The sequence below is a fragment of the Fukomys damarensis genome, unplaced genomic scaffold (assembly GCF_012274545.1).
Source record: "Fukomys damarensis isolate Sample0158 unplaced genomic scaffold, DMR_v1.0_HiC HiC_scaffold_38, whole genome shotgun sequence".
Taxonomy (NCBI): domain Eukaryota; kingdom Metazoa; phylum Chordata; class Mammalia; order Rodentia; family Bathyergidae; genus Fukomys; species Fukomys damarensis.
The window spans coordinates 30,762,606-30,778,842 of NW_022900950.1; the positions used below are offsets into that span (position 1 = coordinate 30,762,606).

Genomic DNA, 16,237 nt, shown 5'->3' on the forward strand with positions numbered 1-16,237 from the left:
AATTCAATTCCTCCCTGTACTCATAGCACAGGAAGTAACAAAACAGATCAATCAGGCTCTAGAAAAATTCAAAACAGAAATAATTTCCCAGATAACCACAGAGATGATGAGCAAAATGAAAGTCATGAGGTGGGCCCCGATCCACCGCGGGAAGGAGAGCCACACCTTCTCCCGGCACGGCAGCCATCGCTCCAGCGCCGGGAAGGTAGCCCCAGGGGCGCCCCTGAACCCCCTAATACCCCCCCTGCACTCTCAGACCTCCTGACTGTGCCAGTCTTTGGACCCACTCTGCAGAGGCAGAGGTGATCATAAAGGGTATTTTTCTGAGTTCCCAACCTTGAATATCTTTAAAGAAAGGGCATGGGAAACCTGTAATAGAACATTGTGGAGTTCAACCATTCAGAAGGTTGGGGAACTCAATCTGGGCCTTGCAGCCCAAGGTCAGTCAGCGTCATGGGGTTCAGCCATCAGCTAAATGAGACCACCGGTCTAGCATCCTCGGTCTGTCTGAGCCATTAAGTGGTAAATACACTATAATGAAATTTTGTTCACTGCAGACATGTTTTGGACTGCTTCTTGATTTCAATTTAATTCAAATGGTTTAAGGGTGACAGACTAGTGACTACCACAGGTGGTCAGTTTCCAAGTGGTGCTTGATCTTAATGTGTTGCTGATTGTATCAGTTGGGATAAAGGATTGTGGCTGATTCGATGAGCTGTTTTCTCTGATGTTATGAAGATGAGAATGTCTGTGGGTCGTTAGAGACACAGAAGCTAGGGCGCAACTATATCAGGAAGATTTGGGTGATAACCCAGAGATTAAACCAAGGACAGCCCGACAACAAAAAATAATAATGAGAAAACACTTGAGCAAGGCACAAAGACAGACTTCCAGTTCACCAATGGCAAACAGTACGGCAAATGAGGATGAAAAGGCCGATAGTGAACCACCAGTACACCCTGAACTCAAAGCACAGGAAGTAACAAAACAGATCAATCAGGCTCTAAAAAATTCAAAACAGAAATAATTTCCCAGATAACCATAGAGATAGTGAGCAAAATGGAAGTTGTGATTCAAGACTCTAGAGGAGAAACTGACAAAAAAATAGATGAGCTCAGGGCCACGACAGAAGCCATGAACGCCAAGCATAAGAAAAAAATGGAAAAAATAAACGCCCAACATAGGAGAGAAATGGAATCCATAAAACAGATTCAAACAGATATCCAGGAGATTAAACACTCCATTGAAAGTGTACACAACAGAATAAAAGAATGCAAAGATAGACTTTCAGATATAGAAGATAAGATTGCAGTCAGTGATCATGAAAAGAGAGGTCTCTTAAAAATAGCAGGGGATCATGAGAAATCAATCCAACAACTCCTAGATGATGCAAAGAAGATTAACATAACACTGATAGGAATCCATGAAGTAGCAGGAGAAAATACAAATGACTTAAAAAAGCTGTTCACAGAGTTAACAACAGAAAATTTCCCAAATGGAGGGGAAGAATTTGACATACAGATAACTGAGGCATATAAGAATCCAACTAGCCACGATCAAAAAAAAAATCTACACCTAGATATATAATAATCAAGATCCCAGAAACCCAAAAGAAGAACAAAATACTACAGGCAGTTAGAGAAAAGAAATAAATCACATGCAAAGGAAAGCCCATCAGAACCACAGCAGACTTTTCAACACAAACCCTCAGGTCAAGGAGAGCCTGGAGTGAGATATTTCAAGTCCTAAAAGAGAACAACCTCCAACCTAGACTGATGTATCCTGCAAAACTCTCTTTCAAAATGGATGGGGAAATAAGATACTTCCATGACAAAGAACATCTGAGAAACTTCATGAATACCAAACCAGCACTACAATGACTTCTAAACAATATCCAAGAAAAACAAAATGAAAGTCACAACACCATGAGGCCCAACAGACCAAATAAAATACGCAAGGCAAGAAAGTAAAAGGAGAGGGGGAAAAAGTAAAAAGAGTCAACAAAAGGACAACAACATGACAATCATAAGTCAGAACATATCAGTTATTACCATCAATGTCAATGGCCTCAATTCACCAATCAAGAGAAATAGACTGCAGAATAGATTAAGAAGCAAAATCCAGGACCGGGTATTTATGTCAGCAGTTCTACCACCTGCCTTACAAGCACAAGAACCCGAGTTCAATCCCTGGTACCAAAAACAAACAAACAGACAAACAAAAACAAAAGAAGCAAAATCCAACAATATGTTGTATACAAGAAACATACCTAGTGCAAAAAAGCCCATAGACTGAAAATAAAAGGATGGAGAACAATTCTTCATGTGACAGGAGCGAGAAAAAAGCAGGGGTAACAATCTTATTTGCAGACAAAGCAAATTTCAAACCAAAACTGACTAAAAGAGACAAAAAAGGCCACTACATCCTTACAAAGGGAACAATTCAAGAGGAAGAGATGACAATCATAAATATATATACACCAAATATTAATGCCCCCATCTATATAAAAAAATATTAAGTAACATGAAAAACCAAATAAGCACTAATACAACTGTAGTGGAGGATATAAATACCCCACCATCACAAATAGACATCATCTAGGCAAAACACCAACAACGAAATACTAGAACTGAACCAAGCTTTTGAACGTATGGATTTAATAGACATCTACAGAATATTCCACCACCCCACAAAGCTAGAATATACATTCTTTTCGGGTGAACGTGGGTCATTCTCCAAGATAGACCACCTATTAGCTCAAAGAACAGGTATGAATAAATACAAAGAAAGCAAAGTTATCCCATGTATATTATCAGACCATAGAGCAATTAAGCTGCAGATCAATAACATAAGAAACCATTAATATCACAAATACATGGAAACTGAACAACACTCTTCTGAACAATCAATGGGTCACAGAGGAAATTAAAGAAGAAATTAGACAGTTTATTTACAAATAAATGATAATACCAATACAACATGCAGGAATCTATGGGATACAATGAAAGCAGTTCTAGGTGGAAAATTCATAGCATTGAATGCCCACACTAGGAAAAACAGTGAGCTCAACCTAATGATGAATCTTAGACTCCAAGAAAAAGAACAAGACAAACCCAAAGCTCGTACAAGAGAGGCAACTATAAAGATTAGAACAGAAATCAATTCAATGGAAATAAGAAAACGATACAAAAAAAATATGAATCGAAGAGTTGGTTCTTTGAAAGAATAAATGAAATCGATAAACCTCTAGCTAACCTTATCAAAAAAAGGAAAGAAAAGGCTAAGATCCATGCAATTAGGAATAAAAACGGTGAAGTCACAACAGATCCAACAGAAATCCAGAGGATCGTCAATACCTACTTTGAGAACCTGTACTCTAATAAAATGGAAAACACAGAACTAGATACTAGATACTTATGAATTTCTACATACTTGATTTCTAGATGCATATGAATTACGAGATTTCTAGATACTTATGAATTACCAAATTTGAATGAAGATAAAAAAATTTTACCTAGATTTCTAGATACTTATGAATTACCAAAGTTGAACAAAGATAAAAAAATTTTAAACATCCCAATTACAATAAATGAAATTGAAAATGTAATTAAAAGTTTGCCAACAAAGAAAAGCCCAGGTCCTGATGGATTCACTGCTGAATTTTATAAGACATTTAGAGAAGAACTACTGTCACTACTCTTTAAACTTTTCAGTGAAATTGAAAGGGAAGCAATACTTCCAAATTTATTCCTGGAAGCAAGTATTACTTTGATTCCCAAACCAGGGAAAAACCCAACCAAAAAAAAAAGAACTATAGGCCAATCTCCTTAATGAATATAGATGCAAAACTCCTTATAGCAAACAGAATATAGAGGATCATCAAGAAGATCATACATCCTGACCAAGTTGGATTTATTCCAGGGATGCAAGGATGGTTCAACATACGTAAGTCAATAAATGTAATACACTATATTAACAGAGTCAAGGATAAAAAACATATGATCCTCTTGATAGATACAGAAAAAGCATTTGACAAAATTCAACACCCATTCATGATAAAAACTCTGCAAAAAATTGGAATAGGTGATCTTTATCTCAATTTAATAAAGGCTATCTATGAAAAAGCAACAGCCAACATCACATTAAATGGCCCAAAACTGAAAACCTTCACATTAAAATCAGGAACAAGACAAGGATGCCTACTATCATCACTCCTCTTCAATATAGTTCTGGTAACATTAGCCACAGCAATTAGACACGAAAAAGAAATTAAAGCAATAAAGATAGGAAAGGAAGAAGTTAAACTGTCATTATTTGCTGATGATATGATACTCTAAATGAAGAACCAAAAAATTCCACCAAAAGACTTCTACACTTAATTGACACTTTTAGCAGAGTAGCTGGATACAAGGTCAACACTAAAAAATCAATAGCTTTCTTGTACACAAATAACAGACTCACTGAGAGAAAAATGAGGGAAATGATTCCTTTCACAATAGCATCCAAAAAAATGAAGTACCTAGGAATCAATCTAACGAAAGAAGCAAAAGACCTCTACAATGAAAACTACAGCACTTTGAAAAAAAGAGATTGAAGAGGATATAAGAAAATAGAAATATATCCCCTGTTCCTGGGTAGGAAGAATCAACATAGTGAAAAATGGCCATACTACCAAAACTGCTATATAGATTCAATGCAATGCCAATAGAAATTCCTACACTATATCTCACAGAACTAGAAAAAATAATCCAAAAATTCATTTGGAACCAGAAGAGACCTAGAATAGCAAAAGCCATCTGAGGCAACAGAGATATGGCAGCGGGTATAACAATTCCCAATTTGAAACTATATTACAAAGCCACTGTGATAAAAACAGCATGGTACTGGCAAAGAAACAGATCGGAGGATCAGTAGAATAGATTGGAAGATACAGAAACAACTCCAGATGTACTCAGTTACCTCATCTTTGACAAAGGAGCCAACCATCCTCACTGGAGGCAAGATAGTCTCTTTAATAAAACGTATTGGAAAAACTGGATTTCAACCTGCCAAAGATTAAAACTAGATCCTTAACTTTCACCATGCACTAAACTAAAATCCAAGTGGATTAGAGATCTAAATATTAAAAAAGAGTCACTAAATTTGCTGGAAGTTAGGCAGAACTCTTGAAGACATTGGCATAGGAAAAGACTTTATGAACAAATCTTTAGTAGCATGGGAGCTAGCAGAAAGAATCAACAACTGGGATCTCATCTTATTAAGAAACTTCTGCACTGCAAAAGAAACCATCAACAGAACTAAGAGACAACCCACAATGTGGAAAAAATTTTTTCCAGCTACTCCTCAAACCAAGGACTATTATCTAGAATATATAAAGAACTCAAAACAATCAGCCCCCATAAATATAAGACCCAATTCAAAGATGGGCATCTGAAATGAAAAGACATTTCTCAGAAAAAGAAGTAAAAGCATCAAGTAAATATATGAAAAAATGTTCCACATCACTGGTCATTCGAGAGATGCAGATGAAAACAACACTGAGATTCCACCTCACTCCACAAAGAATGGCTGCTATCAAGAAGTCAACCAATAACAAATGTTGGCAGGGTTGTGGGAAGAAAGGAACCCTTCTCTGTTTGGTGGGAGTGAAGACTGGTGCAACCACTATGGAAATCAATATGGAGATACTTCAAAGAACTAGGATTAGAGGTTCCTGTATCTTTCCAAAAGAAAAGAATCATATCACAGTAATATATGCACACCTATGTTTACAGCAGCACAGTTTGTAATAGCTAAAACTTGCCCATGTGTCCATCAGTTGGAAATTAGATAAAGAAGATGTGGTTTTTCTATAAAATGGAATACTACTCAGCCATAAAGAATGAGAAATTAAAAGTTATTTACAGGAAAATGAATGCATATTGAGGATATACTGCTAAGTGAAATAAATAAGTCACACATGTATAAATACCGAATAATTTCTCTGAAGTGAAAAACTATAATTGTACATAAGATCCTCATGATATAATTCACAGTGTGAAATAGGAAGAAAAGGGCTAAAGATGTAGGGGAAATGGGAAGGATAGGGGAAAGGTAATAAGGGAAAAGGAAAAAACATAAAAAAATTGAAATAAAGTTTCTGCAAATAGGGAAGAGCAGGTAAAAGGAGGGTAGGGATAAGGGGAAAAAATGAGAACCAATACGTGTCACATAAGATACAAGATCCAAATGATGAATGTAACTGTACTGTATATCTAAAATATACCAATAAACTCAATGAGAAAAAAATTCAAATCCTGACATCAAAGTTGTCAAGTCATTATTGCAATTAACTGATGGATGGAGCAAGGAAAAAATATCTTACACCAACAATACTCTTCCTCTAACATGAAAACATCTTCACAAGCCATTGCTGATGTATTCAAGCACTCAGGTGTATCTCAAGCTGAATGAGGTTCACCACTAAGAGTTTATTTAGAGTATAGTATACTTACTTACTAGTATTGTGTCCTTTGCTAAGTAAAATTATACTGCTAACACTGATCATTAATTAGGTAATAGATGCTTCATTTTTACAAAATACCTAGTAAAAAGGTATTTTGCCCTTCTCAAATGTACACAGTATCGTTTAGTTTTTTACTCCAACAATAGATACCACACTTAACTATAGGAAAAGAAAAAACAATCCACAAACATATGCCACATGCCACCTTGATCAAGGACAGATCACATGATGGTCCTGTAAGACTATAATGGAGCTGAAAATTTAACACCTAATGATGTGGCAGCTGTCTATGTTACAGCACGTTTTTGATGTATTTGTGATGATGATGATGATGACGATGTTCACAAACCTACTGTGCTATTACCAATCACATAAAAGGACAGCACTATATATATTGCTTAAAAGTAAATGATAATGTTTCTATTTTATGTATTTACTATCATTAGAGTGATGTTTTTTAATATATTTTTATCAGTAGAGTATATTCCATTTAAAGGAAAAGTACAGCATATACTATGTTTGTTTTGTTTTTGTTATTGGGGTTTCAAACTCAAGACCTGGCGCTTCCACTTCTGAGGCAGGAGGCAGAACCATTGGGCTAAATTCCTGGCCCAAGCATATACTATGTTATGTAGCCTCATATATAAACTGATATATAAATTGATCTATGCTACCTAGGTTTGTATAATTATATTCTAGAATTTCCACAATGATGAAATCACCTACAATGTTTTTCTTTCACTATATCCTTAAGAGACAGACAATTGTATACCCCAACCTATAACTTTCCTGCAAGCTTACCTAACACACACAATTTCCCCAACATGGTCCTATGGCTTCCTAATCTAAAATAAAATTAAATAGTTCAAACTACCATCTATCATTTATCATCTAAGGTATTAGCTGTCAATATGCAGTATTACATAAAGATTCCTTTTAAATGAAAAATACATCTTTAACATTTATATTATACCTAAAAATTTTTAACTTTAAAGTTCATCTCCCATACTCTCATCTTCAAGAACCTTTAAAATAATGAATTAAATTTTTCCCATATAACATTTTAGGATATACTTACAGTTTCACAAGTAAGACATCTGGTTTCATTAGTTAATGTTCCCTGAAAAATCTCATGAACCCACGTTGGGTCTGGTGTGCTGTTGTTATTTTCATTATCAATGTTACCGTTAGGTAAGCGACCATTTTGTTTTTCCTGTTTTCTTTCTTCTTGTAAAATATCAGCAATTGTATTTAGTAGGTAATTTAAGAATTCATGGGCATCTTGCTGCATATAGTTATCAAAAAGCTCTAAAAATAAAAATGGAATATTAGAGGATTACTGCATAATTAATAACTTCACAAAGTTTTAAAAATGAATGCCTAGTATTTTATCAAAACTAAAATTACCAATATTTACTATCACTTGTATTGTATAAGAAACATAACTTTCACATCTGAAAGTTATGACTGAACTAGAGGAAAATAAAGTTAAGATGAATGAAAATCATAAAACAACACTGATCACAAAAACAGGATAAAACTTTTCACACATTTACAGGATAATGGGAAGTTAAGAATCAATTGCTTTTTATTAGTTCATCGAACATATTATTCCAAAAGCATCTCAACTCAACAAGTTTCAAAGCAAAAGCTGTTCAACTACTTGACAAGGCCATGATAACCTCTTAAGAATCAGTTTATTAAAAGTTAATTCCTGGGCTATGCATCCAGGGAGTCTGATTCAGCAGGTGTAGGGTGAGGCCCAGAAGCTGGGACTTTTCAGTACCCCTCCAGGTGACTGAGAACTAATTTTTAAACCAAAAAATTTCTCAAGTCTCTTCTAACTGTAAGATTTTAAAACTATGAATGTTCTGTGTAGTTTACACAAAGGTAGAGCTAAGATGGGGACACTGGCAGTGCTAATATCAAGTGCTGGGCTGACATGACAATCCTATCACAAAACAGCAAGGGGGCCTTAGAAGAAGCATCTCACTTGAATCTCTTAATAATGAGGTAATATTGCCATTAACTGTATTATACAGTGAGAAAACAGGATTAGAGAGGTTAAAGTCACATTGCAAGGAAAGGCAAAGCCCAAGATTCAAACTAAGCCACCTAATTCCACTAGGCAACATAGAAAGTAATGGCTAGATTGAGTCTACTAAACAAGAACATCTATGCATTGTTCAATGAACTGTACTGAGAAAAATTACCTATTTAGGAAAGTTTATTTTTGCATCTTCAATGCACATTTAATAAATTCCAGAAAGATTACAACTTACATTATTTAAATTAATACATACAAATTTAGAAGAAATTAGGAAAGATCTAAGGCAAAAGAAATTAAAATTGTATTTTAGAAAAACTACAAGTATGACTGAAAAAATTAAAGTTCTATGCATTAGAAATCCTATTAAAAGTTACAGAAAAAAGTAACATTGAAACCTGGAATTTTTAATACCTTCAGTAAAAAATAGTATTTTCTCATACAAAAGAAAAGCAAATTAGACAAGACTTGAAATCACTAATTTATAGGAAAAAGCCTAAAAAAATGTGAAAGTGTTCAACCTTATACTAATCAAAATAGTTTTGACTATCTATAAAATAAAGATACCATTCTCCTTTGCAAAGTTATAAAAATAAAATGACAACAAGTGAAGGTATTAAGAGGAGGTGTATTCTAAATAAACAATGATTTCAAACTTGGTATTAAAAAACCAATTAAGCTGGAGGCAGAGGAGCATGCCTATAACTTTGCTCAGGAATCTGAGACAGGAGGATTCCAAGTTCCAGGACAGACTGGGAAACAGAGAGAGATCTTGCCCTAAAATAAAAATATAAAATATAGCTCTCTGGTAAAATGCTTCCTTAGCACGTGCAAGGACATGGGTTCAACTCAATTTGTGGCAGAGGGGGCTGGCTTTAAAAAATATCAATTTTTTTATTTTTATTTTTTGTACCAGGGATCAAACTTGGAACCTTGCACTTGCAGGCAGGTGGCAGAACCACTGAGCTAAATCCCTGGCTAAAAAGTATCAATTTAAGGTGCACCTGTGAGGGCCAGACTGTAAGGACTGGTATGGTTCTACATGTGCGCGTGCACGCGTGTGTGTGTGTCACAGGCAATTTACTTAACCTCCCTGAGGTACAATTTCTCATCTAAAAATAAGGGTTAACAATAATGTCTGCCTCAAATGGTTATTAAGAAGATTTAACATGGTCAGAATACATCATAAGTGCTCAAGGAACATGAGCATTAATATCATTATTGTTACTGAAGCAGAATATCAAACTCAGAAAAGGAAAGACCACATAAAACTTAAGAACTTCTGTATGGCAAAGACAACATAAATGAAGATAAGTAAAAAAAATAAAGAACGAATATCCCAAGTATGTAAAGTCTTAATATTCAGAATATCTTTTTATGGGCCAGGGATTTAGCTCAGTGGTTCCTCCACCTGCCTCATAGCACAAGGTTCTGAATTCAATTCCCAGTACCAAAAAAAAAGCATAGTATCTTTTTATAATTTTGTTACAAAACTAGAAAAAATACCAACCAAAAACCTGGCAAAGGAAAATAATCAGCAATTCAGAGTAGAAATAGAAATGCCCAAATAATAGATGGCAAGAAAATGGGAGATAAAAAATTAAAATAATGTCAAAACATCACTTTATGCCCATCACTTTAACAAAACAAAAATGACTGTGTCTAGTATTAGCTTAAGTATGGAAAAACAGGCATTCTTAACTATTGTTATTATATTTTTAACTATTGAACATGTATGGCATGCTTGCTTTGAAGTGTAATTTCAGCAATGCCTTTAACAGAATACAACCTAATTCTCCTAGAGACAAAAGTCAGATAAATGTGAACCAAAACAAGCTGGATATAATTGCTCATTAATAAATAACTGAAAGAGTTCACGGATCTTGTTTATCAACGGAATGGTTTATTCAAATTATGTTATGATTCTGTTATGAAACACTGGGCAATACCATAGTTTAAAAGGCAGCACTTCCATATGAAATAATACAGAGCAAACTTTCCAAGATACTCAAAATAAAGCATAGATGCTGAACATATATAAATCGATCCCATTTATCAACAACCAAAAGACTCCACAAAACTGTAACTATAGCTTTTGACCCAGATATATATATATATTTAAATGCTACAGAAAGGTTTGGTTAGATCAAGTTATTTCTAAGAGGAGACTGAGGGAAAAGGGCAGAGCATCCAGAGGAACTTCTATTTTTCTGTATGGAGATTTTTCTATACAAAACAAAAAGCCCATTTTTTTGCTTCCCATCACAGTCTGTCACACATCCTTCAGTTACTTCTCAAGCTCTCACAATTTTTAAAAACCATTTCTGTACCTGTCTAGTCTGCTTCACTTTCCTTTAACTAGTTCAAGTCAGCTCCCCTTATTTAGTCCACTAATGAAATCATCTTTTCTTCAATTTCACACTGCAAATATAAAACTAAACATGTAGAACCTGAATCTTTCAACATAAGAAGTTTCCCTGATATCTCCTGCATTATATGGTAAAATATCAAGTCTTTCAGGTTCATTTTTGTTCAAATTTGAATCTCAAATATAAGAGTGCAGGGCCAGGGATTTATATCTCAGTGGTTCTGCCTTCTGCCTCACAAGCATAAGGACCCAAGTTCGATTCCCAGTACCAAAAAAAAAATTTTGTGTGTGTGTGTGTGTGTGTGTGTGTGTATACACATATACATGCATATATGTGTGTGTGCATGTGTGCATGCACAATTACAGTCACATTTCATTTTCCTGCTATAAATTTAGTCTGAGGGAATTAGACTTAAACTCCCTATCATATTTAAGAACAATAAAATCCATGAGTTCCAAGAGTTTCTGTATTAGCCACACAAAACTGAATTTTAATCTGGCAGGCTATGTCCACTGTTTTTTTGCCCATAAGGAACAGCAGATTCACAGCAGGTGTCACCCTTCCCCACTCCCTGCTCTCAGCAGAAGTCCCACAGCTACCTGCAACCCTGAGGTAGCCTACAACTCTGCAAACCCTCTCAGTGGCCCAGGCTAAGTTATACTTCAAATCCTTACATGACTCCACCATGAAAAGGTCTCCAGACCAAAGGTGGGCAAAACAAAGTCAATTACCTATAAACTTGCCTCTCAAAGCAATAATCCTCCATCCCCCAAAATAATGAACACCCCTCAACCCCAGTCTCCTATCTTTTACGATTCTCATTTACTTATTGTACCTTGTTTTCTCCCTTATCACTGGGATTTTCTTCATTCCCAACCCTTTTGGCTGCTTCTAGTAACTATTGGGTTCTAAATAAATTCCCCATCTCTTTAACCTTTTAGCATTTTCTAGTTCCCAGGTGCCATTTCTACTTACTCTTTCAGTTGCAAATCAAAATTTGCCTTCACTCAAAAAAGTGCACAAGATCTAGCCACAGTGTGACCCCTGAGTGTCCTCTTCCTGAGATCATTTGCCAACCCCACCTACCCACTGTGAGCCTAATTTATGGGCCACCCTGATTCCTACACTAACCTGACACTTTCATGTCTAAATAGCTTCCTTAAGTGCACCTGATGCCCTTAAAAACCAAACACCTTCATCTCTTGCTCAATAACTTTAGGAAGGTAACTATGTTACAAATAATTAGGGGAATTAAGAATAGTGAGAATGAATTGGAAAAGTCATGGAAGAAGCTAAACAGAAAGGCAATGGAAGAAGACTAATAAAAAGATTTTATAAACACTTCTAGGGCTCCAGTTAGAATTGAAGATGATTAATTCACTACAGTGGATAAGCAACATGCCAGCTCACAGCCACACACAAATAGTTTAATTTTTTCCTGTCAAGAAAATTATTTCAGCACACATTCATGCTCTTCAAAATAAATGCTGCAGGGGCCTGGGATTTAGTTCAGTGGTTCCACCATCTGCCTTAACAGTGCAGGGTCCCAAGTTCAATCACTGGTACCAAAAAAATTAAAAATTAAAAAATAAATGGTAGGGCCAGGGATTTAGCTCAGTGGTTCGGTGGCCTGCCTTGCTAGCACAAGGACCCGAGTTCAATCCCCCGCACCAAAAAAAAAAAAAATAAATAAATAAATGGTGCTTTTTGCTAAAGCAAAAACAATGTGCAAAATGTTTTTAACATCTTCTTATTTGGAGGTATTCTTTTACCACAAAACAATGACTTCATATCCACAGAAATACCTCAACTGACTTCAATCTCTGGAAATAATATGCTGGAATCTTACAGTACCTGAAAGCAGGTATTATAGTCTTCAAAATATCAATGAGAAAAATATAAATATCAAAACAAGCAATCCCTGCAAACTATATCATATTTAATTTTTTTTCTTTTGAGACAGGGTCTTGCTCTATATAGGTTCAAGCTGGACTCAAACTCGCAATGTAACCCAGGCATACCCTGAACTCATGGCAATCCTTCTGCCTCAGCCTCCCCAGTGTCAGGATTATAGGCGTGCACCACCAAGCTTGGCATAATTTTTAAAACACTAAGTTTTTTTTGTTTTGTTTTGTTTTAATGATTGGCTTTCTAATCTGCTAAAGAGCAAAACAGGAAAACTGATTTGGTAAGTTAAACAAATTCATTCATTCATTCATTCATTCAACAAATATTTAGTAAGCACCTACTATGTGCCAGGAACTGGATTATGTGCTGGGAATACAATGGTGAGCAAAAACAAATGGGTTCCCTCCGTCATGGAACTGACAGTCTAGTAGGAGAGACAGACAATTTCATTATTAAATAAATGTATAATTATAAATTATAGTCCTGATATAGCTGCAACATTAATGTAAAAATGAATGTTAAGTCACTTAAAAATAAATTGTTTTCTTCAGAAACAGCTATACTGTAGCTTTCATTACATGAAACACCTTTTTGCTCTTCTGGGGAAAAAGAACTGACTAAATATAAGAACTTGTTTACTCAAATATATTTGGGGTTATGTGAGAACAAGACTAAAAGCACACTTGATTTGTATCTCTCCATAGCGCCTGAAGCACTGCTACATATGTGCTTCCTTAAGAACTCAACACTTCATCTCATTACTGCTGTATCCCTGGCACTTAAAAAAGAACTTGACATATATTAGCTGTACTTGACATTTTCTGAATGAGTGAATGAATTAATGAATGAATCAATGAATCAAGGAAGGTAGGGAGGGAACAGGGGTTGAAACAGCTAAAATGACATGAAAAAAGCAAATCTGACCTATAACAAACTATATTTCCGTGAATTCAGTGGCGCACACAGCTACAGATAGATGTCACTTGAAGCCCACTTTAAATGATCCTAAAATGTCCAGCTGACATTTCTAGCTAACAAGAGAACACCACCCTATTTCATTTTTTTCCAAAATTTTCTGTAGAATAAGCTTATAGAAAAGTCATCTACACAGAGGACTTTGATTCTCACTGGTGTAGCCTCTAAACTGATCTCCCTAGCTCTGCTCCCCACTAGTTCCTCCAGAGGGATCTTTTCCAGGTGCAAATCAGGATATACCATCCACCTTCTCAGAGCCCTCCAACTGTTCCCTTTGCTTTTCAAAATATAACCCAAGCTCTAAGACTCTGGCTTTCTCTCATACTTCATCTTATTCCAATCTGACACCATGCTAACTTTTCAGCCATCCCTCAAGTACTCAGGATCAAATGAACATTCTATTCTTTCTGCCTTTTTTTTTTTTTTTTTTTTTTTTTTGGTACCAAGGATCAAACTCAGGTCCTTGAGCTTGCAAAGCAGGCAGCAGAACCACTGAGCTAAATCACCAGCCCTGCTTGTGACATTTTAACATCAGATCTTCAAATGGCTTCTCCCTTCAAATCTCTAGTGTTATCTTATCAGAGAGTTTCTTCAACTGCCTACTCAATACTGGCCACTCCCTCCTTCTCACCATCCCTACTGCTTCATCTTCCTACCAATGACACCATATATTACATAACTGCTGACTGTGTGTCTTTCTCAATATACAGTCAAATCCCTGAAGGCTTTTTCGTATCTCTATGCCTAGAAAAGTGCCTGGCAAAGAACAGGATATCAGATTATAATAATCAATGCAAACAATCAGCTACTATCCATTCCATCCTTAAAGATAGTATAACTGTGGAAGTGGTACTGTCATACCATTTGCAGGAACACAGTGCAGCAGTCCTCTTACACTATGACTAGGCAACATGAGTTAGAATTTTAAAAACAAAAATTGATTAATGAATAGAAATTAAAATCAGTTCTTTCCAAAAGATATCAAAAAGATCATTCATGTGTAGCAATAATGGTTAGTATGGAGCTAATATCTTTTGGGAATAAAATAAAATTTTAATAAGGTGTAGAACGAAAATGATTCAGGAAGAATCATCAAACAGTGAAATTTAGTGGAAATGTTAACATGGGTAACATATTTTACAGATTTAAAAGAAAGAAAATATTAGGAGGAGAGCTAGGCAATGGATAGTATATGAAATCCTCTTTGATTTGTATGCACTTCTTTATAATCCTTGGAAAGAAATTCGAAATCCCCAAATCTATTTACATATTTACAAATGCCAGCAACATCAAATAAAAATGATTTTTGACTATTCTGAAGTTGAGAAAAAGGAAACAAAACTTATGAGATGACCTGAAATAAATACTCTTCTGGAATCAGTCTCACTGAAAGAATTATTCAAAGAAATTCAGAGAGGAGAAGAATTAAAACTTATCTATCTTAAATCAGAAGATCTCAGTACTTACTCTTTTTTTTTTCTGAGTATGACTTGAGGCAAATTTTAAATTTCTATGTTGGTTGCCCCTCCAACGCCCGACCCCACAGTTTAAATAGTGAAAATAATGTGGCTCTATATCTAAGATTACTGAGAGGATCAAATAAGTTAACACACCAAAGCATTACACAAACAACAAATCACAATCCTATAGGACAAAAAAAAACTTCATTTTTGAGATAAAAAGCCAAGGAGACAAAAGGAGAGGTTATAATTTAATTTGACATAAAATTCTACCTTTGTATATAACACAAGTCAAACACTTATTACATCTTCATATTAATAATTGTAAAAACTATCTCCTCCACTAAACTAGTACACCTCCTTGAAGGCAGGAACGCAATTTTTGCTTCCCCAATGGCTAACACATTCTCAGGTATAAAGATTATATTCAATAAAAGCTTGAGTTATGGCATGCTATATTTAATCTTCCTATGATTGTAAGCAATGCATAGGGAAGCAGAATTACCATTTTCTTTCCGTAATCTCGTGATGAACTTCTTAGGAGGTATTACTCCAACCTTTTTCTTCTGAGTGGCTATGCTGTGGAACAGATCTGCTAAGCACGTAAGCAGGTTCTCCTTCTTCCTAGGCTGACTCTTGTAGGCTAGAACTTTTTCCCGAAATGGACGACAAAAGTAAAGTGCTTGAAGAACTGAATTGCAGTAGCAGGTATTCCCAAACTGAAACAGAAGAAAAAAGGGTTTTGTTATATTTGGGGCAATACATTTCAAAAGGAAGAATTTTCCCATGTCCAGTGGTACCTTGGTCCGCAAATTTATTTTTTCCACGATTCTGGTCACAAACTGAATTGGATAAGAATCAAATCATTAAGTTCACAAATCGAGGTAACACTGTATAGTTTGGAAGAGGGAATTTACGATCCATGTAAATTATAAAGCATCTGAAGACACAGAAATAATAATTCTGTAAATTA

The 16,237-nt window shown here is 35.3% G+C and overlaps 1 protein-coding gene across 2 annotated transcripts in view; it reads right to left on the reverse strand.

Annotated features, from left to right (window-relative positions):
- Window positions 1-15,849, reverse strand: part of Usp12 (ubiquitin specific peptidase 12) — a 36,003-nt gene extending 20,154 nt beyond the window's left edge. Inside the window, exons 1-3 of one of the 2 annotated variants that reach the window (XM_010623828.3) lie at window positions 15,770-15,849; window positions 13,171-13,253; window positions 7,584-7,813 (exon numbers count right to left, since the gene is read on the reverse strand). In XM_010623828.3, the coding sequence (XP_010622130.1) occupies window positions 7,584-7,796 (213 nt within the window). In that variant the 5' untranslated portion in view covers window positions 7,797-7,813; window positions 13,171-13,253; window positions 15,770-15,849. The remainder of the gene's footprint in view (window positions 1-7,583; window positions 7,814-13,170; window positions 13,254-15,769) is intronic. The other variant, XM_010623827.3, reaches the window with a different exon arrangement.
- Between the last annotated feature and the right edge of the window lie 388 nt (window positions 15,850-16,237).